The following is a 12,771-nucleotide window of genomic DNA, read 5'->3' as shown; positions in this document are numbered from 1 at the left end:
TTAATTTTGAAATTGTTCAAAATTTAAATATATTTGAACAACCTTCAGTATGTAGTTTCAATAAAAAGTTTATGTTCTTAAACGTATACTTTCAAGTTAATACGTTTGGGAATACTTCATGACATACTGACCAAGTTCATGGCTTTTGTTACTTCTTTAAACACATTCATGTTTTATTTTCACTGGCTTTCATTAGTCATAGAATTTTTTTCTTTTTACAAAAGTATATATCCGTAGATAACATGAATCATGTCGTAAAGAAGGTATTTACAATGTGAAGTGCTGAACTTTTAAGATTAAGTGAATTTGACATTTTCAACTTAACACTGTCCTCTCCAGGAGTGACACAGACTCTTTAAACAGATAAACTTGAGTTGTATTTAGCCCTTTCTATCTATGGGTAAAATTCTTTCTCTGACACCCTCCTCTTCCCTTCTCTTCTTGCGAAATATACAGAAATAGAACAACAAATTACTTTGTCAGAGTTGTAGCAAGAATTGATCGTTACAGAGGCACTCCAAAACACTTCCCTGAGTAAGGTCATATGTTACAGAAATAGAATAGTTTTATGTTTTATCTTGTCTGAACAACTGGAATGTAATGAGCATATCCAGAATGATAGGGAGTATCTCTGAACTGAAACCTGAGCAACAAATCTACACCCTAAAGCAAGCGAAAAAGCTCTGGGGTTTGGAGGACTACATTTAACTGTGATTGTCTTGAGCTCTGCAGACCCTGTCCTAAAGATAGGATTTTACATTTTGTTCTTCCTTTTCAACAGAAAGATTTCAATGTATCAAGTAATATATACCAAGACACTATCAGTTCTTGAAATATGTACTTCATGACACTTATGAGGTGAAGACAACTAACAAAATAGAGGATTCTTTTTGCTGTGGGAATGTAACTGTCATGTTACAGTTGCTATATAGATACTTCTCTAGGTCATGTTTTATTTTAAATTGGATTCTTCCAGTTACAAGGTGCAGCTGAAATGAAAATATAAACCTTGATTTTAGTGCAGCTACTTCAGTAAACACAAGTTGCAGGATAAGATCTGTATTTATTTTGGAACAAACACTGTTTACTTTAGGAGTATCATATTTAATCCAAATGAACTTGTTCGTGTGAGCAAGCAAAATAGGATTTTAATCACTTTTTCTATTAGAAAAGAATGGCATCCATTCTGCATTCTAAAAGGGTTATGTGTTCAGTGTGGGGGAGCACTCCTAAGTCATTGGCTATGAAAATGAGTTGGTTAAATAATTTTAGTTCTTAGTCCTCAGTGTTTTTAATAGCTAATAGTTTATATATCTAATAGGCTTATTTTTTTTGTTTGTTTTGATGTGCTATTTTAACAGTAAAAGGTGGGGGTTGGGTTTTTGTTGTGTTTTGTTGTTTTTTTTTTTCTTTACACTATAAGCTTCTCTTTATAGTCTTAAGTTTAAAATGGGAGTGTTTTGAAAGCCTTCACAGCCTGATTTAATTCCTTGACTGTTCATCCACAAATTGTCAGACAGAATGAAGTGGATTTCAAGAACTCTCTTTGTTCTTCATATCCTGTGCCTGACCCACAGGTAATCTGCACCTTTTTTCTTCAGCACTGAATAATTGTGGTGGGAAAGAAGAGAAAATGTTAGGGTCACAAAGTGCAGGCTAGACAGAGATGACAGGTCCTGCCAATTGAGTGCCAGTGTTGAGAACCTGCGAACCGTAGTTTCTGCTTTTTCACATGGATTTGCGCTGTATGTTAACAGGCACTCCGTGATGATGGGTTAGGAAGTTCAGCACTTCAGCCTTTATTGCCTCGGCTTGAAAGGAAGTGCAGAAGTTTTTGTATATTTAGCAAGTACAGTAGAAGAGCATTTGACACAGGCTGTACACATATATATATATATGGGATACAGGTGTGTTGTTCTATGTAATGCCAATTTTTTAACCTGTAAACATACTAGAGATTTTGCTAGCCTTCTTGTCAAGTAAAAATCAGAGATTTACTTGTCAGGTTTAATGACTACTATTAAATAATGTTGGGACCCTTGCATGTTATTTTTCTAAAATTAGAATAGAGACTAGTTGGAACAATCTACTTTTTATTTTGCAGGAGGATAATCACAGCTATAAGTAAAAAGATGTAAAAAAAGAAACAGATTTTTAATAAAAATGGTCACTCACAAACTAGCTTTGGAATATGCAATTGTCACTTGGAAAACTTTTCCTGAAAATCTGTAAGCCTATGTTTCCCAAAGAAGCACATTATGATGGATTATAGAAGTGATGAGTATTTGTGGAGCAGATAATAATCTGAAAGGGTATATATCTTAAAGGGTATATATCTTATTTCTGGAAAAGACATAGAGATACTGCTGTCGTAAAAAGCTGCATAAAAACCACAGCAGTGTACACTAGAGGATTTTTTTTTAATTAAGGTTTTTTCAGATACATCACGTTTATAAAGGATTGCAGCTTTAACTTGTTTTGCCAGATCTGTTCTCACATGTATATGACCAAATTTCTCTACTGTTCAGTAGGGAAAATGAAGCAGTGGATATAATTGTGTAATGACAGATATGAGAGGAACAGAGAATCCCAGCAATCATTTCCTGCGAGTTGGCCAGCTTCCAGTCTGTCTCAATGGGCACGCTGATGTAAAGGCAAAATGAAAATAGCTTGTTCTGAAGGGTGCTTGTTGGGAGGGGGGGGTTTCCCTCTCTCATTTGGCTTTGCAGACTAAGGTATTGAAACAATTAGTTGACAGCCTGGTGTTAGTTTTCTCACGGTAAATTAAGAAGATTAACCAAATGTGGAAATGTATTTTAGCTACAGTCAGCAGATTTGGGACTGTAATGCTTCAGCATCCTCTGAGGTTATGTTCATAATATTATTCACGTTATTCCTTCTCATAATGTGCAAACTTCTCCAGAGTTATCTTACACTCAGTATTTATTCAAAGACAGCAGAATTATTAGATTTATTTTTGTTACTTTTCTAACACAGAAATGTAGAGGATCAGCGTGCTAGCCGTTACGTCACTCCACTAGTATTGGCACAGATAAGAGGAGCTCTTGTAACAGCCTTAATCTCTTTTTTTATTATTATTATTATTAATTTTCCTATGGTAAATTGAGTAGTGAGGCATATTTTACATAATTATGGCAGAAGTGCACAACTTGACGGGTGGTAGTGAAGAAGCAAAGTAATATAAATATTTGCAGAACATTTCTGCCATAACTTAATGCTTTGCATATGAATCTTTATAAAGATCTTAAGTTAGTTTAAAGGAATGATTCCAGAAGACTACGTAGGTCCAAGGCATTTTAAGAGCTGTGAATGATGACTGTGGAGCATCTTTGGGAGTTTTTGGCTCATCATAAAAAAAACAGAAAAGAGAGCGAGCAAAAGTTAGCAGGAAGGAGTTAGCAAATGCTTTGGGAATGGAGGACGGAGAAGACACAACCTTTCCATGTACAAGTCTTAGGCTAGACTCATCTAGTCATTTATTTTCAATTGTTGTTTTTCTTTGGCTTACTGCATTTCACTGGAGACATGTTTTCACTTAGCAAATGACTGCAGCAGTTTTAAGGAGCTTCTGCAAGCACATATCTACTGTTGCTTCAAGCCCCAAAGCAGAGCTAACAGAAGGCAACATAGAACCAAGTCTTAGTTACTCTGTGCAACATCTGCTAGTTTAATTGAGCTGCTGCACGAGATTTATTTCAAGCTAAGCTATGAATTGTGACACTGAAAGGTCTGAGGGACACAAACACATGGATCCATAGAAGCCAGCTGTGCAAGAGAACATCAGAGGACAGCATGGACAGTAACTTCTTAAACTACTATAGGTAGATTTGCTAAGTTACACATGCTGACACCCTCATTTTCCCTTAGGCTAATTGGTAAGTCCACGGACAATCCCCAATATCACCATTAAGGTTGAAGCTTTGAGCATGCTTTGAGCATATTGCTAATGTTTTGTATCACCTATCTAGTGTCCTCCCTGATCCAAACTTGCACTTTAAAGGTGTATAGGAAATTACTCCTTTCTCTCCCTTAACAATAGCCTTTGCTGGGGTCTCCCTCCTATAGGCTTTTAAATCCTCCTGCATTTCACAGCTTGCTGTCTGTCCTGCCATTCCTGAACTGAAAAGACTTTCTCCCTTTGCAGAAGATGAATTTTCTCTCTGCCTCGAATTCTTTCTTAAATTGTAATTCTCCATGAAGCCTTTTGAACAAACCTTCCCAGCTCCCAGACGGCACTTAGTTGACGTAGCTCTGGGGGTGCTGCCTTGGGCAGCTGCCAGGCTGCTGCCGGAGGGCCAGTCCAGCTCACACTACCCAGCCCCACTCTCCAGCCATTTCCTACAGTGGCTGTCAAGCTATCGTGCTGATCGCACAGAAAACCAACCACAGAAAAAACAGCCACCCCGGGTTTCTGACCAACTTGCCCTATGATTGCTGGCCATGACTGCAAGGGATCTGCAGTAGAGATCTGAATCACAGCAGTGTCACTTAACTAGACTAAATTACCCTCTGCAAACACCTGTCCTATCCTGTGTCTACCCCTCATACACAGAACATGCATGCAGCGCCATGAATAAGGTCTTTTAATGTTTCTGTATGTTTAACTAGCCCAAATCTTATTTTCAAACGTGAACTAAGTACTTTGGCAGGGGTTCCATTAAAATCAGTGCAGTTTAGAAGACCTAGGTGGGAACAGGGTTTAGATGCCTAAGATGCTCTGCCCTGAAAGTATTATCCCTGAACTATACCAAGTGCATTTTGCTTCCCAGGGATTGATCCCAAAGTGCAGAGCTGCATCTCAGCCTGTCTGAAATCCAAACCTTCAGTGCAAACATGTCATCACTTGTAGTCCATCATGAAGATTTCAAACTGGATACACTGAAGTTGCAAGGTCAACACCTTTAGGAGCAAAACACAGCTTGCTGCATAATCTTTATACATAAGCCACAGGATATTTTGCTCCTTACTTGCCAATTCAGCCTATTTTAAAAGAGAATCCAACAATTTTAATGTTCTGCTTTGGAGCTGACTACTAAACTGATTCTATGGTAATAAAATACATCTGCATAAATAACATGTATTTATAGTGTTTCTACAGGGACTTTCAATATTAATTTCAGATATTACTTTGCCAGAGAAATTAGAGGGAGAATACTAGTGCTGTATTTCCTATGAAAATTCTGCAAAAGTGTCGGATATATCTGTAAAAGTTTGAAATGGTAAGCCTGCAAATAACTTCTTTTTTTTTTTTTTTTTTTGGTATGGCTGTTTAGCTCCAAGTTGGCTCCCATACAGTTGTTTTTTTGGGAAGTACTTGAGGATTTTATGAGTCTTTGTATTTTTATTAAAATATATCTTTGCAAAAATGTGCTGGTTGGAAGTGCATACTTTATTTGTGGGTCAGTGTCAAACTTCATTTTAGCATAGCCCTAATTATGGTGTATATTGAGTAAACTGCTATTTCAAAATGTTGAATGTGTGGATGCTTGCTTATAACTAATCAGGGGACTGAACAGTGACTCAGGTAGTCTTTGCTCACAAACAGAAAGTTCCACACAAAGCAATCAGGTGAAAACAAATACAAGACGTTCTGAAGGAAGATTGGACCAGGTCAATTAATGGTGGGCAGGCTTCTTTGAAGAGGTTCTCCTAAATAAATTTACTACAAAAAGAACAATTGATAAATGAGTGTTTTTCCTTCCCATGTTCAGGGATTGAAAAATGCACCCATCACTCATTAACCCGAAGTCTGAGTCAGCTAGACAGCGTGAAAAAATACCTGGCACTCAAAGCTCACATTTAGCCTCAAAGCTGTGTCCTGACACTCAATAGGAGCTAAGTAGTCGTGCACTGTTTGTGACCTTCCTTTACTTGTAATGTAGTGTCAATCACATTGGTCTTTAATCCTTTCCAAATTATAACATGTATCTCTTGTGCTTTAATTTTGCTTCATTCCCTTCCTGACTTTACTTTTTTCTTCTTATATTCCTGACAAAAGAGGACACTATAGCTCTCCATTATATTCAGTATTTCACCTGAATTTGTGATGTTTGTGACCTTTTCTTCACTTTCTTACTTTCTTGACAGTTTCTATACCTTTACCCCCCAATTTTTTAGTCTCTGATTTCTTTTCTGGGTTTTTCTCCCCAAAAGCTCTCTTTCTTTCAATACCATGTTTTCTATTTCTAATATATCATTTCAGTTCTCACTTTCTACCTACCAAGCAGATGGTTAGACAAAAGGGGAGAATGTCTGTGATGTCCCAGCTCTTGTGATGGTCCCAAGACCTTGAAGCATAAATTAAAATTCCAAGGTCTCAGGTCTTCTCTAACTGTGGGATCTAAGATGTAGTGCTGTCATCTTTCTTGCCTCTGTCTTTTGCCCGAGAGAGTTGTATTTGGAAGTCTGTTGAGTTATTCCTTCTTTCAGCCGCTCCTGTGAGAAGCTGATCTTCTACTTCTTCCTTTACTTTTGTGGTTACTAAAAAAAATTGTTTCTTTTCCCCATATTTCTATTTTGAATCCTCTTCTCCAGCAACTTGTTGTCATTCATAGTTTCCAAGCTGGGGGAGGAGGCTATTGACTTGATAATTTTCACTGCTACATTGACAACTCAAGCCTAAGTTTTTTATCCATGGAGACTTTGAGAAGTCACTGAGCAGTGGTAGAGTTACAGCTGCAAACTCAGATTCAGGAGGATGCCCCTTCATTAGCTTACACTCAGTTCATATTTTAATCATTAACTTTGTAGGCATTTGTATGGACCGTTCCTTTCAGTTTTGAACAAAAAACCTTTAATTTCTGTGAATTTGATAATTTGCTGAAGAAGCTTCCGGCTTTTTTTTAGCCAAGTTGATTTTCAAAGGCTGGCAACATATGTTCACACTTGTAGTTTCAGCTGTGTCTGCACATCTAATACATTTTGTCTGCCTGAGGAGGAAATTCACTGTATGGTGGTTAAATATGAGCAAATGTAGTATTGTCTTTCCTGTGCTGGTTGTTGTTCTTACCTCTCTCTCTAGCACAAGCTACCTATGCATAAAGTACAAAAGAGTATGTATTACAGTAAGAATCAGTACATGTACAAATGCAAAAGGCCACAGCTTTTTTTTTCAAAGTGTTTGAAAAGTTTCTGAGGTATTTTTTGTAGACCTATGTTTTTAAAAATCTAGAATCCACAGCCATCATGTGAGGCCAAATAGACTTCTTCAGCTTTTTTCTTATCTGAGGTTGTTGACCTCAGGAGAGGAGGAGAAGGTTACAGGGTCAAAGTCTTTTCCTCCTTGGAGCTTGCTGCTTGCTGGGAGAGGGTTGGCTGAAAAATAGATGTTTTAGAAAAAGGGTTGAGGGTCATGATTTTAATTCTGTTAGGGAACAGCTGGTTTGAGTTTCTTTCCACTTCTATCTTCCTTCCCTTCCTCACAAATCCATGGAGAGAGAAAAATTTGTTCAGAGGAAAGCAGTAACACAAAAATAAAGGATTGCAATATTTTCATGTTTAAAATAGATCGTGTTTGTTATAGGACTTTACATTAAGAGAGAGAAGAGGAAATTATTAAAATAATTGAAATCCATTATTGTTTCAAGCATTGAATTGAGATTGATCTAGAGTGCCAGAGGTTTATTTGTTTTCTTGCCAAAAGTTAAATTGTTTATAGTAATGTTCTAATGGTTTTTTGGTGGATAAACAATATGCATTATGATTTTTAATTTAGTGATGGACAAAGCTAATTATGAGTGTGTCATGTTAGTTTGCATACAAGTCGCTGAAGAACGATGGTTTGATTTGGCTATTTCTGTTCAGATTTTCTTCATCTTTGCATGCTGCTTTCATGCACTAAGACCAAAGAGAGAGAAGGAAACTCACAACTCTCAAATGAATGGCAAACTAGGAACAGATTTTTCGTCTGCACTCCTCTGAAACACTGGCCTCAGGCTGTGTTAGTGTGTGGCTCAACAGCAATCAGAGGTCATAATTTCATTGGCGGTTAGCATCAGGTTTAATTTTTCTAATATGTTACATTTACCAAAATGTCTGGTTTCAGTTACACTTATGCACTGACTGCATCAGCTTTGAGCAGCATGATGTTTTAAGGTACCTGAAAGGCTACAAAGACGTTTATAGAACACATATGCTAATTGTTTTTAACCACTTTCCTTTCTAAACACAAAAACGTGTTTTTGGAAAGCCATTTAACAGTAGTAGCTAATGATGGTGTGCATTTATTCTAAGAAAGAGCACAAGGAATAGGTAAAATAGTTGTTTTAACAAGACTGCCATCTACTGATTTCCACAATTAAAAATATTCCTGACAAGTAGATTTTTCATAGTTTTTCATAGCTTTATTTTCAAGATTTGCAAGATCAAGAAAATTATAAAGTCTTTCTGTTGCCTTAGGAATGCGACCAGGTTCACATTGATGACGTGTCTTCAGATGACAACGGTCAAGATTTAAGGTACGAGAGAACTGAACAAGATAAAATATTGCTTTGCAAGTTCCTTCATGGGAAAGCGATGAACTGCTGTAATGCCTAGAGTAGCCCGCTCTCTTTTTAGCTGTCTTAGCCTTTGCAACCCAGCAAAGTGAGTAGCTGGTGGTTGAATGTAGCCTGTTGCCTTTTGTTAATCTGGGGGTTTTCTTATCTCTGACTAGCACCTATAACTTCGGAACAGATGGCTTTCCTGCGGCTGCCACCAGTGCGAATTTGTGCCTTGCGACAGGGGTGCGCGGAGGAGTGGACTGGATGCGAAAATTGGCTTTCCGCTACAGACGAGTAAAAGAAATATATAATACCTACAAAAATAATGTCGGAGGCAAGTGACTCTGGAGTATCTAACAAATACAGATTAGAAGTAGTAAAAGGGAAGAAATTTTGGTTTCTGTTCCTTTTTTAACATGGTAGTGTTTAGTGAGCTGTTTAGTTTGCAGTGTGTGGAAAATTGTCTCTGAGCTAATGAAAGCAAAGGAAAATGACAGAATGTTACTTAATTTCGGTGCAGACATGCCCTTATCTACTCCACAGGTCTTCTTGGTCCAGCAAAAAGAGAGGCTTGGTTACAACTAAGAGCAGAAATTGAAGCTTTGACGGATTCTTGGTTAACACTTGCACTGAAAGCACTCACCCTTATTCATTCAAGGTGAGTACGGAATAGTTAGGAAACTCTGGGATGTCTGATGATGATCTAGAAGAGACTGCCTGGTCTGGTGGGCAAAATGCTGAACCTGGAGTACCTTCTCCTCATTCCTTGTTCTGACCATGCCACTCTACCTTGCTCTCCTGTAAGGTGGAAGAACATAACTTTCTTTGTAAGTGGCAATAATAATAGTGAGGGGTTGTGATGAGAGGGGTAAGATTTTCCTTCTTTTGTTTTGTTTTGTTCTGTTTTCTTTGTTAAAACAGGGTGTTTGTGTTTTCTCTTCCATAGGACAAACTGTGTGAACATTCTCGTAACAACTACTCAGCTAATTCCAGCTCTGGCAAAAGTCTTGTTGTATGGCCTAGGGGTTGTATTTCCCATAGAGAATATTTACAGTGCAACTAAAATAGGTGAGCTATTTTTATAATGTTGTGATACATTTGAACTTGTAATTATAAATGAAAAGATATTATAGTCTATATTTATTTCTTACATGCCCTCACTGTAGTGAATATAGAGATCAGTAATACCTGGTCTCATGAAACACTTCTCATGCTAAACATCCTAAAAGTGCTTTTCAAATGTTTTTCATGATCCAGCACAGAAAGCTTCATATAGCTCTATTAACTGATGCAGCCTCTGTTTGTTAGGAAATATAATCGCCTTTTTGTCATAATTTCTCAAAACTGTGAGGCTATGTAACAGTTGAGAAGACTTTTTAGTAGACTGTAAGTATAGAACATTGAAGTGTCCCCAGATTAGCAGAAGAAATTCTGTGAAGGTAAGCTTTGTTTTCATGGACTTGTTTTTCTGTAAAGGTAAGCTAGTTTTCATGGACTCTGGAGCAAATTTTGGTAAACAATTTACCAGAAGCAAGAATGTTTTGCTGCAGAATGTAATTATCCAAGTTCATTCATACTAACTGTAATAAGCTTCAGCCGGACAAATGTTTATTTCTGTTTTCTGGTTCAATATAAAAGATGTTATTCTGAGTATGTAGAAATACATGGGACCAGATGGCAATGGTGCTTGTAGTTTTTAATGTGATTATGACATATCTGTTCTGTCTCAGATTCCCTCAAAATTGTGGGCTACATGAAAACATTTTTCATGTGTTCTTAAGTATCTGTGATACATGAAGCTCAAATGGCTGAGAAAAAAAAGTGGGTTATTTTTGTTTGGTTTTGTTTTTTAAAAAAAAACTTGGTTGAGATTTTACGTAGAAATTTGAAAGCATTGCCACAGAAGATTTAAAACTGTTTCCTGGGTAGAAGTGTTATGGTACTGTCCGTCAAAACTTTAAAGTAAATTAAAACTTTGAATTATAATACTTTAAATACACATTTTAAATAAAACATATTTTAATAAATATTCACTTGTGATTTCACGTACACAGGACAGAAGGGTAGTTTTGGAAAATGCGTTCAGTCACAGACTGTCACAGGAAATCATGAGATTTTTGTAACATGACACGATTCATAATTTTCAAGCACCATTTCAACCTAGTTAGTGTTGGAGTTTTGTTATCCCTGGTGCTACTGTTAAAGGGTGTCAGTGAGTAGTTTGGCTTCTCTGATGACTAGAAACCTTTTTTTAATTTCCAACCGATTTGCTCTTACACTGGTATTGTTCTGTGGCTGAAATAACTATTTTGAAAAATGTGATTTTTCCCATCGGTTGCTGCAGACACACAGGTAAGCATGTACCATGACCAGACTGAAGTGATCTTTCAGAATGGGGACATTTGAGAAAATTCAGCTGTAAGCATTCTTTCTGGCTTCCCAGTACCAGCACCTCAAGCTTCCCAGTATCAGTACCTATGTGTAGGATTGGAGCACTGGGATCATGTCCCTGGGTCTATACAGTGAAGTAATGAGCCACATTAATGGATCCCAGTGCAGGATCAGGGACCTTGCCCGTGTATTGGATTACAGGTATTTAAATCTAAATCTTTTGGGTGGCCTTCTAAGTCAGGATACTACTGTTTCAGGAGCTGTGATTAATCTTGTCACAGGTTGTGGGGAAAAAGCTAGAATTTCAACTCATATTCAATCAGTTTGCTCAGTTCAGGATACTGGTTGTAAACAGCTGGTAAAGAATTCTGGTAGGGAAATTCCCCCCCAAACCTGTCTCAGATTAGGGAGACAAGAAGGGTGATATTGCAGACCTCTAGTCCACTATGTCTACCATGGTGTGTGTACTAAACGACCTCACAGAGCAGATTTTAAGGTTGCCTGTCGGCTGCTGTGGCGGGAGCAGAGCTGCAGTCGGCCTTGATATGCCATCCCACAAGAGAGGCTCTTCTCTCCTAATAGCTCTAATTGTGAATTCAAAGTGTTGGGGAGATCTGGGCTAAAAAGTGATTTATTTGATGTTGTCCCATCACCACCTATCCTGAATAGTCTGATCTTTTTCTTTCAGGAAAGGAAAGTTGTTTTGAGCGAATAATTCAACGATTTGGAAGAAAAGTAGTGTATGTTGTTATAGGGGATGGTGTCGAGGAAGAACAAGGCGCAAAAAAGGTAATGGCCCTCCTTCAGTACAGGTTGATTTCAGAAGTCTGAAAGCAAAATTGTCTTTTCTTCTACATGGGACAGCATGCATTGACATTTGGGTTTTTTATCTTTGCTTTATGAAATATGTTTTGACCATATCTAGTAGAAAGCTGCATAAAACTGTAGATAATAATGTGCCCTGCTGTTCTCCAAAAGACACATTAGGCTAGCTATGTGTATTTGATGTGTTTCAAAAAGGAGCCAGAAAATGGACCCCAGCTTTTGTGCCAAGAACTAATAGTTCTGTTTTCGTTGGCATCCCAAAATACCACATAGGATGTTATGAATATAAGCAAAAAATATCAGTTCTTGCTGATGAAAGGCAGTGTGCTATTTGACTATATAAAATACATATATGTCACGCCTTGAAAAGGTATGTAGAACTGGAGTAGGCATACATAAATTTGAGTTTTCTTGTGTGTCCATAATTTGGATTCTACATTCAGGTAACTACTTGTGGCTTGTCCTGCATTCATAACCACAGTTAACTGACCAGAGGATACTGTTTGACTATGTCTTTATTATTTTTTGCTTTCCTCTGGGAAGGGAAAAATTCACTTTATTTTTTCCCAGTGTGGAGTAAGCTCCATAAAAAGCAATACTTCCCACTGACATATAATAGTATTCCTAGCCTTGCTATTCTACCCAAGTACAGCAGATACAGAGTCTTCACTTGGAGAAATAAAGCATAATATTGGCTATTTGAACAATAGGAGAAAGAGTAGGAAAATGGGCATTTCTGTTCTTGCTTCCTTTTACAGGTAAATTGCTTTTACACAGCTGCTGTTGTACCACGAAAGTCCCTGTGGCACATCTATATCTGTTTCCACTGTAACTTTCTAAATTGGAGAAGTGAAACTAATTAGTCCGCATGGTGTTTTAACAACCATTGACTGGTTTTGCTTCATGAAATCAGGGGTTTGTGCCCCTGAAGCTTTGTCGGTAGGTTCCCGGCTCGTCTCGACACTTCGCAGAGTCAGTTTCATATATCCCTTTGGTGGACTGACGGGAACAGTTTGCTCCTTTCTCCTTCGGAAATGCCTTTCATCTTTGTGGA

The 12,771-nt window shown here is 37.6% G+C and overlaps 1 protein-coding gene across 1 annotated transcript in view; it reads left to right on the top strand.

Annotated features, from left to right (window-relative positions):
* Nucleotides 1-12,771, top strand: part of EYA1 (EYA transcriptional coactivator and phosphatase 1) — a 97,776-nt gene that overhangs the window by 75,677 nt on the left and 9,328 nt on the right. The window contains exons 13-17 of the mRNA XM_074893928.1: nt 8,419-8,477; nt 8,675-8,835; nt 9,045-9,159; nt 9,448-9,569; nt 11,581-11,681. Coding sequence (XP_074750029.1) covers nt 8,419-8,477; nt 8,675-8,835; nt 9,045-9,159; nt 9,448-9,569; nt 11,581-11,681 — 558 coding nt within the window. The remainder of the gene's footprint in view (nt 1-8,418; nt 8,478-8,674; nt 8,836-9,044; nt 9,160-9,447; nt 9,570-11,580; nt 11,682-12,771) is intronic.

Source organism: Strix uralensis, chromosome 1 (genome assembly GCF_047716275.1).
Source record: "Strix uralensis isolate ZFMK-TIS-50842 chromosome 1, bStrUra1, whole genome shotgun sequence".
NCBI classification, from domain to species: domain Eukaryota; kingdom Metazoa; phylum Chordata; class Aves; order Strigiformes; family Strigidae; genus Strix; species Strix uralensis.
Note: the sequence above shows the minus strand (reverse complement) of the source record. Positions and strands in the feature narration are given on the sequence as shown.